The 23,647-nt window shown below is 40.4% G+C and overlaps 2 protein-coding genes across 6 annotated transcripts in view; one reads left to right on the plus strand and one right to left on the minus strand.

Moving 5' to 3' along the window:
* Positions 1-21: 21 nt before the first annotated feature.
* Positions 22-19,876, plus strand: AKIRIN2 (akirin 2). 2 transcript variants are annotated; one of them, XM_053973958.1, is made up of 5 exons: positions 22-630; positions 11,088-11,231; positions 11,955-12,089; positions 15,785-15,856; positions 16,170-19,876. In XM_053973958.1, exons 1-5 carry the CDS (start codon positions 426-428, stop codon positions 16,178-16,180), a joined length of 567 nt encoding a protein of 188 aa, XP_053829933.1. In that variant the 5' UTR covers positions 22-425; the 3' UTR covers positions 16,181-19,876. The 2 variants fall into 2 exon arrangements, with proteins under 2 accessions (XP_053829933.1, XP_053829932.1); XM_053973957.1 differs by having other exon boundaries at positions 25-630; positions 11,940-12,089.
* A 1,193-nt stretch (positions 19,877-21,069) lies between these two features.
* The window catches only part of ORC3 (origin recognition complex subunit 3), a 34,933-nt gene continuing 32,355 nt past the window's right edge, over positions 21,070-23,647 (minus strand). For all 4 annotated transcript variants that reach the window (XM_053973952.1, XM_053973953.1, XM_053973956.1 and 1 more), the window contains 2 exons: positions 22,739-22,818; positions 21,070-21,623 (listed from right to left, as the gene is read on the minus strand). In XM_053973952.1, coding sequence (XP_053829927.1) covers positions 21,518-21,623; positions 22,739-22,818 — 186 coding nt within the window. In that variant the 3' untranslated portion in view covers positions 21,070-21,517. The remainder of the gene's footprint in view (positions 21,624-22,738; positions 22,819-23,647) is intronic.

Here is a 23,647-nt window from a genome sequence, read left to right on the forward strand (position 1 = left end):
GGGGGTTACGGCCGGGAGCGCCATCGCCGCCGCCATCGCCGCCGCCTGGGCCCTGCCATCGCCATCGCGCCGCATCGGCCGCCCCGCACCGCGCACCTGGGACCGGCACCGCGTCCCTCGGCACTGCTCGTGTCCCGCCGCCGGCCGCGGGCGGAATTTGTCCCGGCCGGGCAGGGCGGAGCGGGCGAGGAGAGCGGAGATCCAGCCGGACTGAACCGGGGTTGCTGCTGCCGCTGCCGGGGCCGCTCCCTAGAGAGAGGCCGGCGGGGAGGCGGCGGAGGCGGCCCTGACGCAGCCGCCCCCTCCTTTCCCTTCCCTCCCCCCCAGCCCACTCCAGACAGCGGGGAAGACGCCTCTGGGCAGGGCCGGCTGCTGCTGTCTCCACCGCTGCCCCTCGCTCCGAGCCCCCTCGGCCGCTCCGCGCCATGGCTTGCGGCGCCACTTTGAAAAGGACTCTGGATTTCGACCCGCTGCTGAGCCCGGCGTCCCCGAAGCGAAGGCGATGTGCGCCATTGTCAGCCCCGGCCTCAGCCGCCTCCTCCTCCTTCGCCGCCGCTGCCTCCTCCCCGCAGAAATACCTGCGCATGGAGCCCTCGCCCTTCGGAGAGGTGTCGTCCCGGCTCACCACAGGTGAGGGACGCGGCACTCCTTGCGCCCGGCAGCCCTCCCCGGGGCAGTTCGGCGGGGAGGGGGCCGGGAAGGCGGCCGGGAAGCGGGGAGGAGGAAGAGGGGGGGGTTGGGTGGGTCTGGCGTCCCCCTCCAGCCATTTTCTGCCGGGCTGTGCGGCTGGCAGCGGCCGGGGCGATCCCTGCTCGGCTTGGCACCGAGAGACACAATAGAAATGGCCGTTTGCAGCAGGAGAGGAGGGGGAGGAGGAGGAGGGACGGGGGGAGGAAGAAGGGGGGCCGGCTTGAGCCGATGCGGGCGGGTGGCCATAGGAAAGGGGTCGGTGAGGGCGGGGGGTGAGATGAGGCTGGAGAAAGGGACCCGAGCGGCGTGGGGGATGGGGGTGCTGTTGGGGGGAAGCTCGATCCTAGGAAAGGAGGAGGCCGGCTTTTTTTTTTTTTTTTTTTTTTTTTCTCCTTGTACCACGGGTGCTTAGATGTGGCAAGGAGAGCCGCAGGGGCGAGTCGAGCTGCGGAAACGCTGGGGGCGGCAGGGGACAGGGGTGTGACCGAGGTGGGTCGGGAGTCGGCGGGGCCCCAGTCGATCCCTTCCTCGCAGCCATTATCGGTGGGTCGAGGCGGCGGCACCTCCTCCCGTTGCTGCTCAGACATCGGGGGAGGGCGAGGGGGGCAGGGCGGGGAGGCCGGCCTGTCATCCATCACCCGCAAAACGCCAGTGGGAAAAGGCAAAAGCGAATAAAACAAAGGGGTAATCCCACTTCCCAGCTCCTTAATGCGGGCTATCGTCCCGGGTAACCCATTCTGTGCTATCCTTAAAAGTTCCGTAGGAAAACCGAGCGTTAAAAGCGGTTGTTGCAAGGGTGAGAGTTGCCTTTAGGGCAGATAAAATGGAATCGGGCGGTCTCCTGCTCTCGTTTGGGAGACGCGGGGCAAGAGCGAAACCCTTTTACATTCTTAAGGTGCGAGGGATGAGTCAACCGGCGGCCCTAAAAGCTCGAGGTCTGCTTGTGTAATGGTTGTCAATTAAAAATCAACCGAGTTCTTTTTAGCAGCGAGTAGGGAGAGAAGAAAGGAACGAATCTTGGTTGGGCACGAAGGATTGATTGGCCCGTGCCATGCTTAGTCCAGTGGGCAGCTTCCAGCAATGCACTCAGGGACGGTGCAGCTCGCGGCCATGAGCGGCTGTAGCGCCGAGGTATGGATGTACCCGTGTCCTTTGTGTGCAGGGGAAAAAAAAAAAAACCCTCTGCAGTTGTTGCAGCAGAATTCCTTCCGCTGTTGTGTTTGGTATTCCCTTTTATAACACAAGTTGGCTCCGGGTTACCAAGCACTAAGTTTGAATGTTCAAATTGCCATTTACACATAGGACAGTGCCTTGTTTCAATATTCTTAGTTCGGAAAACGGTACCGTACAAAACATTTTTTTAGGGCTTTTAATCAAATAATAAAAAATTGCTATGGAGGAAATATAGAAGGCATACAGAGTAAAACTTGGCATCAGTGCCTTGATATTTTTTTGAACCTCTAGGAAAGGATCTTGAATGAGTCAGCGGTCTGGGATGAGAGTTGTGATGGATGGCACTCCCTGGTACAGCGAGGCATTGCATGTACTTTGAAATAGATATTTAAAATCAGACCTAATTTAATTATTTTAGAGGCTAAGTATTCTTTGCAGTGATTTCTTTTGGTTTCTTTGGGGTTTGGAGAGCTTATGTTATGAATATTGAATACAAATATTGTCTGGCCAGTAAATATGTATTGTTGAAAGGAGGCAAATCAATAAAATTTTCAGAAGAGACAACCTACAGCAGTATTTGAGGTAATACCTAGGCTTCTACTCTAACCATTCTGAAGGGCTTAAAACCTGAAATGTTACTGAAATTGAGCAAATACAGGCCTCTTTATCTCCTGAGAAAATCAGAGGTCCAGGTGGTAATCCATGTGAAAAGGTGATTTGTGTACAGACAAGGACGTATTTTATGTATAAAAAATGTGTTTAATATAATGAAGAGTGAATGACAGTAAATCAAAATGCCTTGTACAGCACTTGAATACTCCTAAGCAAAACGTGAAGCATTTATAAGTTGTGCACGTTTACATGGGTTTTGCTTAAAAGCTCCCTCTGTGGTTTCCGTTAGAGAAAAAAAAAAAAAAATCTTTATACCGTGCTGGTATAAATGCATCTGTTAATCAGCTTGCTTAGCTTTAAATTTCAGTTGAATTTGGGGATATTATCACATTGTATATATTTAATTTCAACTCTCACTGAGCAAAAGAGAGTTCATAATTTTAAAGAGGCCTGTTGCAAGGTTGTGTGTGATTCATCTAATTTTGTAAATGTACTTCTGAACTAATAGTTTGCATTTTTCCTGGTAGCCACTTGGAAGAATCAGATGGTTTATTCTAGAGCTCTGACTTAGGTTGAGGTCTAGAATGCTGCAGAAATATATATTGCTTTCCATTGACTCTAAAATGAGTTCACATGACCATTTCTGATGCAGCTGTCTGCGTTAGGGTCAGATAAATCTTGCTGTATGTGTGAAAAGAATTACAGTCCGATTTAAAATGTGTTACCAAGTCACCATTTTGTGCTAGTTTTTGTGTTGGGAAATTTATTAACAATAGCCAGAATTCAGTTGACTTGACTTGGGCTTTTCTCAGCCTGTTACTGTAATCCTTAGATTTCCAGCACTTAAAAAGCATCTGTCTGAATTTTGTGTAATGAAAATGAACGTTCATATGAAAGGAGAGCCCCGGATATAAAGGACCTGATGCTTAGACTTTAAGTTCATGCTTAAACATTTTTCTTGTATCTGATACTCTGATCTGGTAGTGTTTAACTTCACACAGTGGAGACCATATCACACCAGGACTTCTTACCACATCGTTCCTCATTTCAAAAATGAATTACCTGGAAGTAGAATGTTACAGATCGATTGAGGGGTGTATGGAGAACTGAGAACACAGTGTGGTAGTCAGATGAGAAAGCAGTTGTCTGTCTAGAGTGGTCATAGACAAATGACCAATGTCTGTTTGAGAGAGGATAGGCTTATTCAAGATGAAATTTATCTCTCACTAGAGTGTTTTAATATTTTGTGGTTATTTGAACAGCTGTTAGGTCACTTTCAGTTTCTCGGTGAATTTGGCAGCCAAACTGTAATTGTGCCTTTACAGTCTGTACTTTTTGTGGAATTGTGCTTACTGGCTTGAGCATACTCATGAGTATGTTTGCTAATTTTTGAATAGCATTATTTGCATGTAGAATGATGTTTTTAAAACTATGTTCACTATAAGCAGTGCAGAACATACCTGCCTGGTGTAAAACTGGTTTAGTTTTGAAAGAGTGGCTCCTCTTAAATATTTTTCTACTGCTTGAATACTACAGATAAGCTTTAGTTTCACGTGAGTTCTAGCTCTAAATGAGACTGTTTTGTGTAATCAGATTAACTGCACCTGGGTCTGGATGCTGCCTATGTGTTATGCATTCACTTGTTGGGTTTCCTCTGAAGTCCAGAGGATGTTTTTCAGTTTCAAAGCTGTTAAAAGAATTCGAGGGTGAAAGGAGAAAACATTGGCAGTATTATTTCTCTGTTCCCTGTTGGATGTTTTGGAACCATTGGTTGCAGTTTTACCCAGATGAAAGATTGTTTGGGAGTGGGGAGAAAAAAAGAAAAAACTACACTTAAATTTTTTTAAATTCAGAGGCAGGTTACTTGTTGAAAGCCTGCATGTCTGGACATTTCTGAGATAGAAGCTACAGTGGGAAATACATTTGAAAGAAATTGGGGTAACAGAAGGGAGAAATAATGTTGATCTTCGGGATTTAAATCTCCTAATTCCTGGTACATAGAAACACTGAAGACAGATTGAGATCACAAGGTTTTTTTCCACACTTCATCCAAAACCAGAGGTTAACTTGAAAGACCTCTATGCAGTCAAAAAGGATGAAGTAATTTAAAATTCCACCGACTTTAGCACGTGCAGTTTTTCCTCCATCTGAAACATTCATCTGCTTCAACACTTCCCCAGCAACTAACTAATGTTGCAAACTAAAAACCCGAGTGGGCAGAGCTGTTGAGAACAGGCCTCTCATGGGGGACTCCACAAACAGAAGGTAGATAAATTTGCCTTTAGTATGTCCTTTTTCTTTCACAGAAAAGTCTGGAAAGAGATTGATGTAGTTGACACAGTTTTTCAAAGTTAATGCTAGAAAATGTCTTTGACCTTTTTGAATAGGAAGAGCTGTTAGTCTTCCCTGTGGGCTGTCCTCCGATGACCTTTGAGTTGCGCTCTTGAGCAAACTGAACTACTTCTGTCTGAAACTTGGTCAGGCAATGGCCAAGCCTAGGTTTGGCTTTTAAATGAACAGATCCAGTGGCTTTGGAATGTGACATATTAATAGTTCTGCATCTCTTTGTGCTTAATTTCTGTTTTGTTAACTTATCCACGTGTGTATTTATTGCTAAATTGTCTCGGTGAAATGCCAAGTTTCTCATTGCGCTCCAGTATTGCAGAAATCATTAGGATTTTAGAAACCAAAACATTCCCATCACTTAAAACAAGGCACGTAATGGCTGCATCTGGACTTCATAATTTAATTTATATGAGAAATTTCTGTATAGATGCCTGTGGTGACTATAAATGTTAAATACCCTTGGTTGTAGATGTCATAAAATGTTGAAGCTTTTTTTTTTTTTTTGTTTCAATGGCAAGTCTGATAAATGCAGTATGACAATTTTTTGTGTGAAGGGAAAGATCTAATTGCTGTGTCTAATACATTTTGCATTGCTTGATTTATTTTTCATTCCTCAGTCCCTTGATCAGGAGAACTGGGACTTCCTGAAATAATACATTTGCAGAATGAGCTAATGCATATGTGAACATCCAGCTTGTGGGAGAATCAGAACTTTTGTCAGCCTGAAACCTGGAGTAACTTGATCTCCTGAGGTGGCCTGCTGTGTGCCCCAGTCTGTGGCAAGATGCTTCTGTTCATTCTGTAGCTATAGCCAGTGGCTATGAGGTGTCAGCATGTACCTGTTATCAGTGTTTTCTCTCTGGCTCAGAGCATGCTCCTATGAGGGGGAGCATGGTTTCCAAAAGTATACATTCTGTTACTGACCTCTTAACATGCCTAATTGAGAAGCATAAGTGGAGTGGTTGACATCTGAGACCAAAGCAAGAGAGTAAGAGGAATATTTGGGTTGTTTTAATTTCTGTCTCTGCCAGGGTTCCCTGGTTAAGTAGGAAAAAACCCTGAGGAATACCTTTATCCATTGCTTTGCTGCAGTGCTGCCTTTATGGGAAACTGGCATCTTAAAATTAACAGTGCATATTAGTAGTTGGTGGGGAGACCAAAAGTAGGAATGTGGTAACATCAACTAGGTGTTGAATAAGGTTGAAGACCTGATAGAAATGTGTTAATTTGAACTAGGACAGTGCAGCAGTTCTGCTTTAACAGAAGCTGAAATCCCTAAAGATGTATGCCACTGACATCAGGATAGCATTTGATTGATTACTTAGAAGAAATCTCAGGCATGGTTCAAGTTTGAATGCATACATTGAATGGTGACATTGCCAACTGAAACCTGAGCTAAAGGTTCCATTTCAGGCCTGGAAGACTGCTGCTCTGATTTCAGCGCATTGAGTCACCTTCCTGTGTGTTTTGCTGAATTTTCCTTTAGCTAAATGAGGGAAGTCAGGAACTGTGATGAGAGATTGATAGTTTAAAAATCAAGCCCAAAGAAGAAAGTCCTTCAGGTGAAACAATCAGCACCTTCATAGTTGATAAGCAGTTATTTAAATGGAGAAAATAATTGTTTGCCTTTTTAACTCTTTAAGTTGAACTGCTGTTTCCTTTGTACATAATTTCTCAGTAATTTCAGGTCAGGGTGAAGTAATTAGATGGCAGAATTTTGAAAAATATTAACTTCCTATCATGAATTAAAGAAAGTAGGAAGACTGCATCACTCCTTGGAAATGAATATTTGTCTTTGTAATTCATTAGTGTGACAATCATATTTCAGATGTCAAACTTGAAGTCTAATTTGTCCTGTTCATATTTCATCCTCTCTTCATTCAGAAATCTTCGTTCTTCAAATGGCATCTCAAGTCCTGAAAGATCTTAATGCAGAATTTAAAGAACCTGTGTACTTAACTTTATGCTCTCAGTACACAGCTCTGGATAATAAAAGAGTATCCATGTATTCCATTACATTTGGATATATTTGAATCCCTGATGCCTTTGGTGGTTCTGGTGAACCTAAAGGAGAAGAGAGGCATAAAACAGATTATTGTGTAATTGGTAGAGATTCATAGTCATGTTGAATTTGAAATGCTATTTATGAAGTACTAAATCATTTTGGTGTGGCTTTTTCTTGCTGCTACACCAAATTCGCAAGTCTGATTTTCACTTTCAGCACCTTTGCCTGGTGTTTCCTGTTAAATAGCTCTGCGCCTTCAGAGGCATCTCTAACCAGTAAGAAACACTGAGCACAGGGGGTAGACTGAAATTGCAAAGAAACTGAGGATAGACCACAGTGATGTGTGTTTCATCATATTAAATATATTCCTTTTGTAATCTCAGATCATATAATTGTCTGTTGTACAGTATCTGATTTGAACTTCAGTGTATGTTCAAGGTGGATAAAAGCTTTTATTTAAAATATCTAATAAGTTGTGATATACGTGACACAGGTTCTCACTTAAATTTTATAGTCTTGGAGAAGGTGACAGTAGATTTTCTTTAATGAGTGTACTTTCATATTCTAAGTTTTTATATATAAAATAATTAAAATGCATGTCATTGTTTTAAAGGACAGTTTGGGCCTCCACACTGAGGCACATAAAAAAACTGTGCTGTGTTTGACACCACTTCAGTGCACATTTTAAGTCAGTTGTACACTGCAGAGAGAACAGTCAGAACTAATTGGAAGCCAGAGAAGTTAAAAAACTGAACTTGTAAAAGCAGGAAGGTTTTCTGGAAGCAAAAGTAGGTTGGATCTACTGATTCTAAGCTTTGTTTAACTGGGTCAAAGTTTTAAAAGTCTTCACAGTTAGATGTCTGCTGTATAGGTGGTGTTCAGAAGTTGTCTGGTTTGCACTACCTTAATATTTCATGGCTTCCTGCAAGTGCTAAGATACTATAAAAGTATGTTAATGTATTTGTGTGGAACAAAATATTGTTAATATATTTGTGTGGAATTACGAAACAGAACAGTAAATGAGAGAAGTAACTTGGTGCATTTAAGCAATTTTTCTTTCTGTATTAGATTATTTTAATTTGGCCTTCAGATTTTCATTTAAAATGAGTCATAAATATTTGCAGGTTTACATTTCACTTCACAGTGAAGTAGTTTTAAGATGTTATGCTACTGTAGGTTAATAAGAATGTCTACTTAGTCTTTGCTGATATAAAAATGTACTTGCTTTATTTGAAACATTCCTGGTCTCATTGTTCATGTGAAATGTCAGTGAAAGTCTGGTGCTATGTTAAACTTGCATTTCTTGACTGTTAATCTCCATTTTATTAGTGGTGGAAATAGGGAAGTGTGAGATGAGTCAGTCTCCTTGCCTGCTATCAGCAAGGTACTGAATATGCCTTGCAGTCCAGTTCTCTGTGCTGAGCATTTGTGCCTTAAATCTTTCTAAGTTAGTCTGAATGGAGGAATACCATTTACCAAACCAGGTTATGGGCATGCTTAGCAAGTGTTCAGTCAATGCTTAACATTTCGGGCTTTTTTTCTTCTCACTGCAGTTTGCAGTGGAGTCAGTGTCATGTTTAAATTGTCCTTTCTCTTAAACTTTGCTTGGTTCTATACCTTCAGCTGAAGTCATAGTAATGCTAACTGTTAAAGTGATTTTATCAGATCCCAGATCTGTCAGTAGTGTTTCTTGAGATCTTTGATTTTCACAGCAAGATGTGAAGGTGGCAATTTAAAAAATGTTGCCAAATTAGAAGTAGATGCAATTGCTGTAATATAATTGAGACTTCTTGTCCACAATTCAGTATAATTTAGAATCATGTATCTTTAGTGCGCAAATCCTGATTTTCTATCCTAGTTGTTGCTGTTTTCCCAAAGTCCACACCTGATTTCTCTACCTCCTCTCCCTGTTTCCCCCACACATCCCTCCTTGCTTTTGTTCCTTCTATCCTGGCTGGTATTTTAACATTTTCTCTAAATTATTCTTTGTTTAATTCCTTGTTTAATTTCTAGGTTTTGTTAGGACTGAAGGAGACATGGCATAATGATTTTGGTGGTTAATGTGGTTTGAGAATGTTTCTGCAAAAAGATAAAAGAAAGGAAAACTGTAGAAACGATTTTTATTCAAGTTGTTACACCTGAAATTTGGCTGGGTTTTTTTTGCAGTTCACATGGAGTTCAGAAAGTATGGCCAGGACAAAGTAGTCATAGTGAAGGATGGTCATGGTCTATTATGTTCTTCAGTTAATACAAATGCAATGTGAATATGTGCAGTCATGTTTCTCATAGTGTAAACATGCTTTAGGACAGATGATCACATGAGCTAATTTGCTTCCCTTTCAGAATTACACAGTATCACTGGAGCCAGAGCAGCAATTGATTTTGAGGAGAAGTATTGTTCTGCCACCATAATGCCACTGAGTATAAATATGGTTAGGCCACTCTCTGAGTGATGTGTGTATGTACATGATCAGCTCTGCATGGGATTCTGTTTAATTTTGGAAGCCTGACTGCATCTTGGTTTAATATGATTTATGTACTTCGGTACTGTACAGGAGTGTTTGTATCTTGTCCTACAGAAAGTATGAATCCTCCATCCCCCCACACCACTTTCTTGTGGTTTCTTTTCTTAGTAATAAAAAAGCACAGCAGGTAGATAGTTTTATTACTGTCTTCTGTATTTGCTGCTTCTTTGAACCATATTACTGACTTCCTGTTAGAGAGTTGAAAATTTTACAGCTGCAAGCTTGGGACTGAAAAGGTATGAAGTCCTTAATCAATGGACAAAATCCAGGAAGCTCCTTTGCTGACACTTCTGTTGACTCAAAACAGTTTTCTCTCTTTTTATAAATTGGAAATCTCTAGACTGACTCATGGAATTGAACCATGTCAGTATTTAAACATCTGAACTGAGAATTGTTAAGTGTTTGCTTCCACTTGGTCTAGCAGAGGCTTCAGCCACTGACTGAAGAAGGTGGTAGCTGAAGTTTCCTGCATCACATGGTTCCTTATTAGAAATGTTCAGATATGGAACCTCAGTAGCATATGGATTACAAACATGAAATTTGGTTTAAGTTTTCATGGTATTGTATTGACAAAATGAGACAGAAATAGGAAGGGTCTGAGTGGAGTCCTTTGTAACTCTGACATGATCATGTGAATTTATATGTACCTGAGTTTTGGAAAGTTGTCCTTGCTAAAAAGTGTAGAAGTGTCATTGGAAGCCAGTTGTGCAGGTAATTTTTTCTTAAAGCATTTGAGCATTTAAAAGTAAGAGTTCTCATAAAGGATGAGAATCTTTGCAAATTTCTTCTGGGAAGAATATAAAAAATAGAAAATTCCTTTTTTTCTTGAATATTTTACATTCCCAGGGGATATGCAGTTAGGCCATTGATGCACCTGAGAGCCATTTGTTATGTGGAATTTCAGAGAGAAGGCACACAGGATTGGTAGTTCCTGTTGCGGGGATTAGTTTTTCCCTTATGATTCTACAGTGGAGATGAGATTATTAAAATAATTTGCTGTACTTCATTCATTGCAGTCAAAAGCTGTGCTACATATTGTCATACTCCTTTAAAAAAGACTGTTGATCCATCTACTGTATTTTATTTGGATAAATTTGAGACTGTCAAAAATGTTGTGGAAGGCTTTTGTATTTTTCCTGGCAGTTTCCAACTCTTTGATATTTTAAGCAGTAGGTGCTTAATGCATGTTGTCTAAATAGTGTTTTCCTCTTCACTGTGCTGCCTGTAGGACATTCAGCCCACAGAGATGAATGGCAGTTCATGTGGATGTTTTGTTCTTGAGTGTCTTGTTACTCTTAACTCTTTGATAAATGCTGTGTGGGAATGAAAGATTAAATTAAAGATTAAATATATGAAGCAAGGATAATCAATACCAGTGTAAGTTTTATAGCCAAATTTTTATCCATGCACAGTGTATCATTCCTAAATTTTAGGATGCTGTGGTTTTTTTTGTTAGCAGTACTCTGGTGCCAATATTTGACCTTAAATAAGAACATTTTTGCTAGTGTTTTCCTGGTGAAAACAGCCTGGGTTACCTTTCTTTTAATTAGTTTAATGGTTTTATGTCTTAGGTAAGACATTGGTTTTGCAGGTCACATTTTAAGAGTGTCTATCCTTTATCATCTGCTATTTATCTACAGCATTTGACATTTGAGTGGAAATGAAGTGAAGTGGTGAAATGCAAAGATAATTATTTTAGGGTTTTTTGTTTTTGTTGGTTTTTTTTCTCTTTTTAGAACAAATTCTGTACAACATAAAACAGGAGTACAAACGCATGCAGAAGAGAAGACATTTAGAAAATAGCTTCCAGCAGACAGATCCTTGTTGTTCTACTGATGCACAGCCACATGCATTTCTCCTCACTGGACCAGCTTTGCCAGGTACTCAGATAATTCTGTGTAATTTTCCTATGTTTTCTTAGACTCTACTTGTGTAAACAACTTTTTATAGTTACTTGGTGGTTTATGGCACCTTCTCACCAGTTACTGTTGTTTTTTGGCCATAAATTGGTTTGTAATTCTGCTATATTCTGTTGTTCTGTCAGATTCCATTTGAGTAAATAGTTCTCCCTGTTGCCTGTTGTGTTATGACACATTCCCACTAGTTACTGCTGGCTTTTTGTCAATAATGGGATTGGTTTGGAAGATAGTAGCGTTTCATTTTAAAAATTGGTTGGACAAAACCCTGGCACTGTTTTCAGGAGACCATCCTGCCTGCTCTGTCATTGATACTGTAATAGGCTGTTGCAGAGCAGCTGTATAGGCACCAATATACTGTACTATAAATTTTATATAAAATAGAAGCTTAAATTTGTATGTGGTGACTGCCATGTAAATGTTGTTCAGAGTGTTCGTGTAACATTCTGGGGGTTTTGATGATTGTGTGCATTGTCCATTGCAGATGTCTTCTTTTTTGAGCATCCAGTTCTGCTTCAGTAATAATTAGTAGGATCAAATAGCAGAGAAAATCATCTTCAAATGTTTTGTAAAGTTCCTTTAATGAAAAAAGTGTGAAGAAACCTGATAATAAAAAATTGGTTCTCATCTACTTGTAATTGTAAATTGGTATGCCCAAATATTTACTCTTAGGTACTTCATCTGCAGCATCATCACCATTGAAAAAAGAACAGCCCCTGTTTACTCTCAGACAAGTTGGAATGATCTGTGAACGTTTGCTGAAAGAACGTGAAGAGAAAATCCGTGAAGAGTATGAAGAAATTTTGACCACAAAACTTGCAGGTATCTTACAGTTCAGAATAATACATGTCAGAGTGAGTTTGAAAGCTTAAAACTTCTCTTATTTTTGTTACGGTGTATGTTTTTTTCTGACCTAATCTGATGAAGGAATGGGGTTGCATACATGACAGAAAAAAAATATGTTTACTCCCTTTGATAGGTTTTTTCCTTCTGTGCTGTTTTGGATGCAAAGTATGACTCTTAGTTATTACTACTCAGTGCAGACAGTGGTTTTATTTCAGTTAGAACTTTCTCTTGCTATTGTGTCTGAATTGACAGTTTCCCTTTTTTTTTTTTTTTTTTTTTCCTTCTTCTTCAGAAAGACTGCCTTTAGAGCTGTTTTTGAAGGACTGTTTTTTTGTTTCATTTTTTTTTCCTGCTTGGGAACTGACTTCCTTTTTCTGGAATTTGGCAAGATGACAGTACCTAAGATTTCCCTTTCTCTTCCCAGTACTTACCATTACACTGCTGCCCAGTAGTGTTTGGTATCTGCTTGAGAGTCTGTTCAGCTGTTTTTCTGATGTTCCATGTTGAATTACAGTATTTTACAATTCAGCTGAAATTCTTGGCACCTGATACCAGCTTATCTTTCCATAAAGATCGTGCTAATAGCATTGTAAATAGGACCTTTCTTCAGTTTTTGAGGTCTTCTAAGCCTCTTGCTAGCATTTGAGCACTTAAAATTCTTGTGTATTCAGAGGTAGGTGCTTTCACAGTATGATTTGGAGTCTAATTTAATATTTAGTGTGATGATAATGAAAATCTGAGCATACTGTTCTGCAGACGTGTTTTTGAATACCTACAGCTGTTCTGCTTCCCACCTGAAAACACATCAGAATTAAAGTTGGCAGGTTTCTTCAGGTGGGAATAAAACCTTTTACAGGCATGCACCTGCAGAAAGTCACCAGGCTTGTGGGTTGCTTGTGATAGTATTTATTGTCTCTGCACCCGAGATTCTGTTGATGTTCTGCACTTGCTGATCTGCCACTTTTGTTTAAGAAATTGCTATAGTTCCATGTCCCTCTTAAATCCACATCTGTTTAAAACTGTAACTAACATGCTGAATACTTCTGCTGCTTTGAGCCTGGTGTTCCATTTCAGGGTTGTTCTTTTTAACCTGCTTCAGCCCGATGAATTAGGACTCTGTAGAACCTTTTCTCATTAATGTGTGTTAGGAATTGGATCATTTCTTGTATTTTCTGAAATGCATTTCATTTAGCAGGGTTCCTAACTATTTGAAGACCAGATAGATTTCCTTTTGTTCAGACACTTTTGGAGTACAAGCTTGTAGTTCTTTACAAACAGGAAGCCCCTCTGTCAGGTTCCTTACATGTGCTCTCTCAGTCCCAAAGGGAGCATTGTTTGGTTTGTTTTTGGGAAAGGGAGGGGGATTGAATTCTGTCTGGGAGTTGTGGTTTAGTGAGATGATTTAGGTTTATTTGTTCTTACCATAGTGCTCACCAAAAGAGCAATTAGGAACATCATGTTACTGCATCACATATATTAAGCCGGTAATACATTTTCAACCTTACACGGGAATTTAAAGACTGACAAAAGAATTTAGAAATTCCCTACATGGAAGGCAAGTTATGGTTGTCTGCTGACAGAATGGTTTTATCCTTTTCTAAACTTTGTGCAGTAAGGTGATACTCCTTGTTACAAAAGTGAAGTCAAAGGAAAGGTAACTGGAAATTCCGTAATAAATCTCAGTTGAATAGCTTCTTTCAAGTGACTTAACTGAATGTTTGTATCTTGGGTATTTTCTGAATCAGAATTGTCATGTAGGTGGTTAGCCAGATACTGCCTATTCTTTCCTTCTTCCATGTTCTTTGCAAGCAGAGTTGCTTTTCATGCAGAATAAATGTTTGGTAAATGGAAAACTCAGACCATTGTAATGCCCTGATTTCTCTTCCTGCCTCTGTTACCTGAAACTGCTGTGTTAGCGCAAACTTGGTTTTGCAAGAGCCTTAACAAAACACTACCTTGAAAAGTTTTAAAGAAACTCTGAAAACTAGCTTTTTATAGTATTGTAATTGTATTTGTGGTCATGTCATCTAGCCACCTGACTTAAAATAGTTAGGATGTATATGATACATTGACGTAAGTATTAGTGCAGTGTTCAGTTAAATTCTCAAGTAGTTAACAGTAGGCTGCTCCTACCTTTGGATTGCTTAACTTCTGAATCTGAATGTCACAAGAATGGGGCTTTTTAGTAACTGGATTTTTAAAAAATTTGCAAAGCCATAGTTCTAACTAAGATGATGTTACAAAGCAGCTGTGTATGCTGACTTCCATCTTTATAGAAGAACATTTGCAAGATCGATTCTGGCCTTTAATGCATGCTTTTAGGAAAAGTTCTAGTTGGTGTTACTTTTTGAAATGGTTTCAGTGCACTAGATCCTTCAGTCTGCTCTTTGTGTTATTTTGTTGTTTGACTGAAGTCCTCGCATGGCTGCTGAAAAGCCGCTGGTGAGAACTGCAGTGAAACGGGTCCTGCTTGTGGGCAGAGGGGAGCTGGCCACTGTGACCACAGGCCCCCTTGGTCAGGGATGAATGTCCTCAGATCTTTGGGTCCGCTCCGTACTTTGGGCTGCTGCTGCACTGCTTGCTGATTACTGATACCCTGTTTACTTCAAAGGTGAAGCTCATCCCTGCAAGAGGATGGGGACTTTATTGGGGCAAACCTGTGGGACTAGGAACCACTACAAATCTAACTGCATTTTTGGTTGAAGATTGCCTTCTTTGACCTTGCCCTTTTCTCAGAACACCCCACATTGCTGCACATGTATTTTTCCACAAGGGAGGAAGGGGAATGGAGAGGAGCGGCATCTGGTAGATATTACTCTCCTTGTTCAATTTCCTAATTCTGAAAGGTGATATCCTGCTGATGAGTGCAGTATTAAAACTGAATAAAACATTGTGAATGTATTTGTATGTATGTATGTGTATAGAAGGAATGACTTTTCTGAGAAATAACAGTGCTTAGTTCAAAGCCAAGTATGTTTCATATCAAAATTTCATTTCAGATGACACAGTAACCATTTTCATGCAGTCTACAGTCAACTATATGTCTCCCATAGTAGCTACTTTTGTGATTAGAATTACTCAAAAGTTAGTCACTTAGCATTTAATCCTTTTAGTTTCTTGTTTGCTTTTGATTTTCTGGCAGTCAGCAAATAGAATTTCTAACTCTGTAGCAAATCCCTTTCCTGTACTTTTGTGTTTCCATTTCATTAAATTAATTTTCTTATATCTGGTAGTGGTAGGAGCAGAAAAATTATGTTTCCAACCCAAGCACTGACCTTTATGTCATGTTTTCCCTTAACTGCTCTGCCCCCATTATGGATCTGTAAAATGGGCACACTTCATTTCTTCAAAATATTATGTGTAATACTTAGCATGTGTGAGGTATATTGAGGTCTTTGTTATGTGCAGCATAATTGTCTTTGAGTTTACTGCCATCTTTCTCATTTACAGAAGTTTGTAGGGGAGAGCCTTTTAATTAAGGGGACATTGGCTGAATTGTTCTGGAGGATAAAAAAGAAATGGCAGCTATGAACTGTATTAAGTTATTTAAAACTACTGCTAGTTTGGGCTGTGTTTAACTTGTATGGATTCTGTGTATAAAAATGAGCCCTGAGTATTCTTCTGCTAGATTTAAACTTAATACTGATACTTGCAACGTTTCCTCCTTGCAGAACAATATGACGCATTTGTGAAGTTCACGCATGATCAGATCATGCGACGGTATGGAGAACAGCCTGCCAGTTGTGAGTATCTCTTTCTTCTGGTCCCTGTAGCAGCATTGAATTACCAAGTGTTCAATAATTCAAATGGCCGTTGTTTGCTGTTAAGCTGCTAGGCCCCAAGGTAAAATACCCGAAATTGAGAATATGGAATATTGAGGTTGAAAAGGAGGTGTGAGAGAAAATGCAGCTTGTGTTTAAAACATCTAGAACTGGTTTCCCATAGCATGCTGGGGTTTTAGTTTTGAAACCAGTTTTGATAATACCATAGACGGTTTGCACAGAGCTAATATGTCTCACTGCTGTCATTAACTTTTCTTTTTTCTTCTCTTTCCAGATGTTTCATGAATCACACTTTCTGCATATGTGGGCTGCCCTATACACCCTGTTTTATTGTTGCAAGCTATCCCAGTAAAGACTTGCAGCAATGCCATATTTTTCCCCCCTGTGAACACAGGTTATTTCAAGCTTTTGTCAGTGGCAACCACTCTTATGCAGCAACTGGTTTTGGAGTGCTCCCTGATGTCAGTACCACCTGGATGTGGACCTTTGCTACCTGTAATAATACCAGTGGCCTCATTTGCTGTATCATTACGATTTGGCTTCTTATGTTAATAAGTTTGAAAAAGTAAAGGATTAAAGCTGGTGTTCTAGAAGTTGCCCTTCACTGGTTGTGTAAATAAAAATGTAGAATGACACTTCTGACTGAAGTTAGTGTGGTTTTCATAACTGTGCACTACAACAGAGCTGTAATCACAGTTAAGTTAGAATGTAATCCCAGGACAATTTTAAGCAAATAGCCCACAGTACTGCCTGTGAAATAGTGAAGGAGGGCATTTCTGTATTCCATGACTTTTTTGGGGGTTAAGAATGGGTTTATATGATTTCTCATTTTTGTAGTTTTTATTTATTCTATCAGTCTTTAACAAATGTTTATTGCTGCAATTTTTCAGTGTATCATTGTTTTACTGCCCTTGTAGTACTGGAATTTAGTTGGAAGAATAAAACATTTACTTCTAATCTGTTTGTTTTTAATATGCAGGTGGAACTTTTGCTGTGTATGAATAAACTTAAATCTGAGTGTTTAAATGAAAACTTTATTTACTAGCAATAGTGGGTGGGTCAGTTCTAGATCAGGAGAAGGAGGTGGATTAAAATCTCAGGTAATTCTTCCAAGACAGAGAAATCTTCCTTAGATCGGCTGTATTGTTTCGTGTTGAGGAAGCATATTTGGTACAGAATGGACACAAAACCGGTGATGTAACTTGCTGCAGCTGACTCAAACAGCAGCTGCACTTGCCTTCCTTCAGATTTCAGTGACATATTAAAGGAAATCTGTTCATGAGATAGAGCAGGTGCATGTACTGCAAGCTGGAACAGTGTAGCTATTGCAAGAGCTGAAGGTGTGTAATGCCTGTTAAGGGTTGAGAGCCTTGTTGGATGCATTCAGCTGTTGACAGACTACTGTGTTGGTGCTGGCTGCTGCTGTCTGGGCAGTACTGGGTCTCTGAATCACTGCAAATTTCCTACATGGCAAGTCTAGATCTGTGTGTTGTGGGGTGGAAGTACTGCTACCAAAGGCCTTCAGTTACCTGCTCTGGGGACAAGAAAGCAGTTTCAAAATAATCATTTAATGATAAACTGCTCTCTTCTCTAACTTACTGTCAGCTTCTGGTTAAATGGAAGTCTGCTCTGTGATAGATCTATGTCCCATCTCAGATTAACAGAGGAGTTTGAGTTGAAGCTGGTAGATGAACTTGGTAATTGGTTCATGCTTACTTGTGGTATCAGAGAAGTCTTGTCATGAGCTCTGCTGCTTGGTGAACTCTTTCACTTAGGAGTAAGATTGAAGGTTTAGAATTGGACACATTGCCACAGTATTGAGTATTTTCTGCTCACTTCCCTGAAATCTGTCTTGCCTAAGTATTTGGATTATTTCTACTCTATTTTCAGAATCCCAGAAATTAGAAATCTCTGCTAGACACCCCTGCCCTTGTGTCAGTGAAGATAAAACTATCAAGGGCTGTAATTTCTGTTGCCTGCCTTGAAGTCCTCAGTCCCTCTCCTTCCTGCTCCTCACTTTTTGACCTCCTTTTATTAAGTTGCCCAAGCTAGGAAAATCAGTGCTTCTAGGTGGACTACCATGCAAATTCTGGCATCCTCATACATCTCATGTATTTCCTGCGTTCTTATCTTTTCTTTTGGACTATTAAGATTTATAAATAAGAAGTGATGTCATGCTAGCACCCAGCCACTCCTGTACTGCTCCAAATTGATGCATAATAAGCAGTCTTGTAGCAGATGAAAAGCATGGCACTGTGGGTGCTGATGTCTCACAGCTGTGGTATGCTTAATTTGTGCCTGTTTTGGAAATGAGGTTGCATTCTTTGAAATTTTTAATTTTTTAACCTGCTGCTTGTTCTGTCTTGGACTTCAAACTGACTCCTTTTCCTAATCTTAGTGCCAGTATCTAGTGTGATGAATCACACATGAAAACTTGTTCTAACAAGAGATACTCTTCAGTAGGAAAATGACTGGCAGCTTGATGGCTGTTGAAAAAACTAGGGAAATTGGGGTACTATGAGGACCTGGCTGGTGCTTGAAAACCAACCTGCTTTGCAGAACCTTTTCAAAGGCTTTTGAGTCAAGGAGAAATAGGTACAGTTCAGTAACTACGCAGCTCTTGGCACTACACTTTGTGGTGGCCACGTGTAGAATATTTTTGCCATTTGTATGTAACTGCAGTCTTGCCCAAAAGCCAAGCAAGCTGAGAACATTTAATTGGAACTTAACAGAGTGAAACCAAAGATCTTGGTTAACCTGTTTTTAAGGTAGTGATGTACTTCTTTCTTTCCAAGCAGATCTCAGTTCCTGTGTACTTGAAAAGCAGCATGTACATCCTGTGTGTTGATTTTGCTGCCTAGATGTGAGAGCATATAACCATAAGATGATTCAGAAATTTTCAAGTTTGCAAAGGCAGGAGATTCAAGCAATCTTGTGTGCTGATGTTTGAGATTTGCCTGTGTACTCTTGGAACAGCATGAGCAGTCACAGATTCTGCTTAAAAAACTCTGTTTTGTGAAAGCTTTAGGAACTGGGAAGGATTTAAGCTTTCTGACTCCACAGTGGGGATAAAAAAAAAAGGCCAGTAAAGTATTAAAAGTTTATGCTCTTGTTAACCAGTGCTTGTGACTTTTGTATTTGAAGTCATTCTCAGTGATGAAATGGCTTTTACAGGCACCTGGGCTGTTCTTATAGTTTATTGCTGTTGTAGGGTTCAAGACAAAAAAAATTACAAAGTTTGTGTTTGAAAGCAGTAGTGCAGTAGTGGAAAGAGGTGTCAAAGAACAGCATCTGTAACAGTAGAGAAAAAGGGTTGGAAAAGTATTTTAATGAGTGTTAACTTGCATTGAGGATCTGATTCGTAGCAGTAGTTCTGTTGAAAGAAGTGGCTACCTAAGAATATGATACAGTTAGTTCAGAGGTGAGGCTTTACACTAGAATTTCAGAACTACTACAGGCATTAGTAATTTGGGGTTTTTTTGTCCTGTTTTCTTTAAGTGAACATTGCAGCAGTGAAGATTTACTGGAATATCTGCAAAATATGGTATTACTATATAGATACTTTTAGAAACTAATTTTCAAATTTCTAGTTGAAATCTCCGTTTCAGCTAAGGTATGTGAGGGGGGTCTCAGCTGTTACTGATACTGGTTCCAGATTCAGTGATGTTAAGCTCTTTCCAGGAAAGTAGGACTGATTGCAAAGTCCAGCTTCTGAAGAAAGGTGAACTAAATTAAATCTACGACCAGTTTAGTTTGTGTTTTTAACTGTTCAACCTTCTTACCCTCCTTGCTGAAGAAAATGAAGCACCAAGTACAGAATTAAAGATTTGATCTGAGAAACCGTATGTAGCACAGCAAATGTGACTTTTAACCATACGAATTTGTTATTAGTTAAAGGGAAGAAACAGCCATTAACTATTAATTTTACTGTTTTAATGTCATGTTGCCTGCACATTTGGGGATTAAAGGCCACACACTGTTGAGGCTGGTTTCTCTTTATTTCTGAATGTTTTACCTTCTGGGGGTATGAAAGTTACCTGGGGTGAGGTTAGTGGAGGGGGGTGGCAGGAGACAGCTACACAGCAAAGCACTTGGCTTCCTGTCCTCTCGCACATCATGGAGACATTTGGTGCTGCTCCCTTTCATTTGTCAAGTGTATTTGTGAGATAAATGGGGTGAGGTTCAGGATAGGGGTGTTCAGCCTTCCCCTCTGCTGAAATGTCTCTCTTCCCTCTCAACTGCTGGACAGCTGTCTGTATGTGCTACTGAACATGTCCCTGAGCCTGCTCACCAGGGAAGAACAGGGATTTTTTTACCTGTGTCTTGAAACTGGCAAGTGCTCCACTGCAATCCTAAATGTCATTGTTTCCCAAGTTGTATGTTCTGCCAGTAGAGTCTGATAAGCTCCTCCTCCTCCTGCTTCTGAACTGGCTGGCAGCATTTAGAACCACTTAGACACAGCAGGATGTGTTGTGACTCTGCAATTCCTGCAGCTGGAAAATACACTCAGGGTAGGAGTTGTGTATTTAAAACAAGCCTGACATCTCATATACATTCCTGGGGAAACAGCTGGCTAAGTTACTGGTTCTTGTAACAGGACTTCCCCTCCCCAGTACGGATCTGGTTTATGGAAGTGATTATGGAGGGTTTATCAAAGCACTGCTCTGCAGGGCAATGCAACCTTTTCCCTTTGGTTCCTCTAAGGCTTTTCCCATGGTTGATGAACAGGGCAGACACCAGTATAAACACATTTGCTCCTTACACAGAGTCAAGGGAAAAGGTTGGTCTGAGAAGGCTTTTTGAAGATCATCAGATGAGCAGTGCTGGTACACACTCAGCCTACGTTCCTTTTCACACAGCTGGTTCCTTTGCCTGCTTTCATTGGCAAAGAGGGAGCTTACAACATTTGCTTTAGGTGGGGATTTTCCTACCTTCCACCTGAGTGTACAACTGCCATGTTCGCAGTCTGCTCACACACAAGTTTTCCTAACGGAAGTCAGCTAGTACCCATCAACTTCAACTAGAAAAAGGAATTCAAACAGTTCACTTTTGCTCTTGCCAAAGGGCAAAGCTTGGCATCTTCACAATTATTGTCTCCCCTTCTCTTCCTCGAGGAGTTTTGAGGTAGTTAGGACCAGTTTGGAAGAACACACAGCAGAGGCTGAACAAAGAAGTTCATTGTCTTCTTTAGCATATTTGTTTTATTTATTTTTAAATCTAGTTCAAGGATCTAGGAGGCATTTTATAATAATGACTCAAATCCTATCAGCTTATAAGGATGATAATAATACTGCTTCATCACTTTTGTGGCTGTGTGCTGTCCTTTTGACTTGCTAGCCTGAGTTGTATCAGTGGACTGTTTAAGTATCACACATCAAAGAAGACTGGAACTGGCACAACAATAAAGTATTTGGAACATGAGCATTAATACAGCAGTACATTACACAGGGAAGATGAGCATTAAAAAACAACTCTATTCAAGCTTGCCCAGGCACTCAAAATGTATCTCACAACATTCAGGCACTGCTGACTTTGACTCAGTGTGCAAAGTTAGCGAGAAGTAGTGTGGTGGAACACAGCCCTTGCTCTGCTGGGAAGGTTTATTAGCACCTTGGTGGCACATTAACAGCCTCCCCATGTCAGCCTTGCCACGTGATCAGTTTTCTGCTTGCTGGGCTTTATGAAGCCCAGGAGCTCCAGTTCAGAAACAGCTCGAATAAAGCGAGCGCTGGACATGTCAGTGAAGGAAAGAAACTAAGTACACTTTTGACGACACAGTGACAGACACACTGTTCTCTTCTAGGAGGGCAAGATTTCTAAGTCAGGATAAGCACAGATTACACAATGTGTTGCACAATAAAACTGTTGGAAATAAGGGTAGAGCACAAGCTGCCTACAGAAACACAAATCTTCAAACTGATCAGTAGTTCTGCCACGTGCATGACGTGACAGCAAAGGAAGAGTTCCTTTTCCCAATGCTAAGAGAAGCTTAAAGCCTACAAACATACCAATTTTGTAGTGTCTCAGAAGAATTTATACTTCTATGTCCCTTGACAAAATAATGTATGCATAATTATAGAGATTTTTTCTGAGGTTTCATGGCACCACCTTCTCATTCACTCTGCCTTTGTTGCTGCCTCCCTGACATACAGGTTTATATTCCCAAGTTAGAGAATTAAATTTATTGCGAGTGACAATTAACAGTGGAGCTTGTAAAAAAATGAAGGGCCAGGAAAGCCAGGTATAGTATTAGAGCATATAATTATCCTTCCTTTAGTTAAGCCTATTTTTGTACAACTATTATTTCTTCTCTGTGGCAGCACTACTGCTGTAGCCATGAATTTTGGTTCTAATGCTCATCTACTAAATATTTTTTAGACCTCAGTTCAGGATCAGGACAAAGAAAGAAGCAGAATGGGCGTCCTGTGCAAAGTTCTCAACCCCAAGGTACTGGAACATAATGAACTACTGCTTCTATTTTTCCATGTGCTCTCTAGGTCACAGCCCTCCTCCCATCTGTTCCCCAGTAATGCTCTACCCCTATCCAACAGCTATACCAAATCTCTGATGATATACCCAAACAGTTTCAATTTGTTTTATGAACTTTTGGTTCTGTTTCAGACCCAAACGCCTCCTGCAGACAAAAGCTGCTCTCTTACCTCACCATTCCCAGCCCAACTATTTCAACGGATCTTCATAGACATTTTCAATATATTAAGGCTGTTTAAAGTAATTTTTCTGAAATTAGTTAATCAGTGTACATGAACCTGTATTTTAAAGCCCATGGTTCATAAATCCTGTAAGCTTTTCCATGTCAAGCTTGAGAAAAATGGGAAAGGATACTGGATAACATCATCCACCTGGTCTGAGGAAGCTGCATCTGCATTTGGTTGCTCAGCTGCCATCACCACAGTTGAGAAAGCCTAGAAAGGGAAAAGCAGCAGATTTATTCTAGCTCATGGACAGACAGATCTGCATATAAAATAGTGACCCCTGAGCTGAAGGCTATCACTCAAGTGGAATAAGATCTTGGAAGGAGAACTCTTAAGAGTGTGTCAGTTCAGCAGGAATCAAAGAGCAAGCAAGGTTACATATTACCATGGCAGGAATACAGAAAGCAAGACATCACTCTCTGAACTTGTGTGCCTGCATTTTAAATCTCAAATGGTTCTGGGTCCTGACCCATTCTCAGAGAAACTACAGAACTGAAAAAATATGCTCAAAGTGAGACTGCTTAAATATTCAGGGGAAGTGATTGAGATAAGTTGGCTGTGAATAAATCTTTAAAACTGAGGGACAGCAAGAGTCTGGGTAGGAATATACAATACACAACCACGGCAGCAGCAAATAAAACACACTTGGAAGAAGTAAAAGGAGTATCCTCTAAACTGCAGGTGGTTAAGCTACAGAGTTTCTTGCAGAGGATGCTGGGGTTGCTAAAATATACTGGTAATGACATCCAGGTAGGTTTATGAAATACAGAGGAAGCACTCAAGTTTAGGAAACCTTAGAACTAAAATGTGATTGTTAGCCAGGGAGACTTTATCATATTAATTTATGTTCTCTTGCTATATTCTCCCTGCTTCTGGCTACAGTGTGAGACAGGTTATCAAGCTAGAAGGACCCAGGCTTTTCCCTGGCACAAGCATTCTCTCCAAGAGTTCCACCTGCCTGTTTCCATAAAAGTGTCACAGAATACTTAAAGATGAAAAAAGAAAGGCAATTTTGTTAAGCACAAAATCTGATCTATGC

Source organism: Vidua macroura, chromosome 3 (genome assembly GCF_024509145.1).
Source record: "Vidua macroura isolate BioBank_ID:100142 chromosome 3, ASM2450914v1, whole genome shotgun sequence".
In the NCBI taxonomy this organism is placed as follows: Eukaryota; Metazoa; Chordata; class Aves; order Passeriformes; family Viduidae; genus Vidua; species Vidua macroura.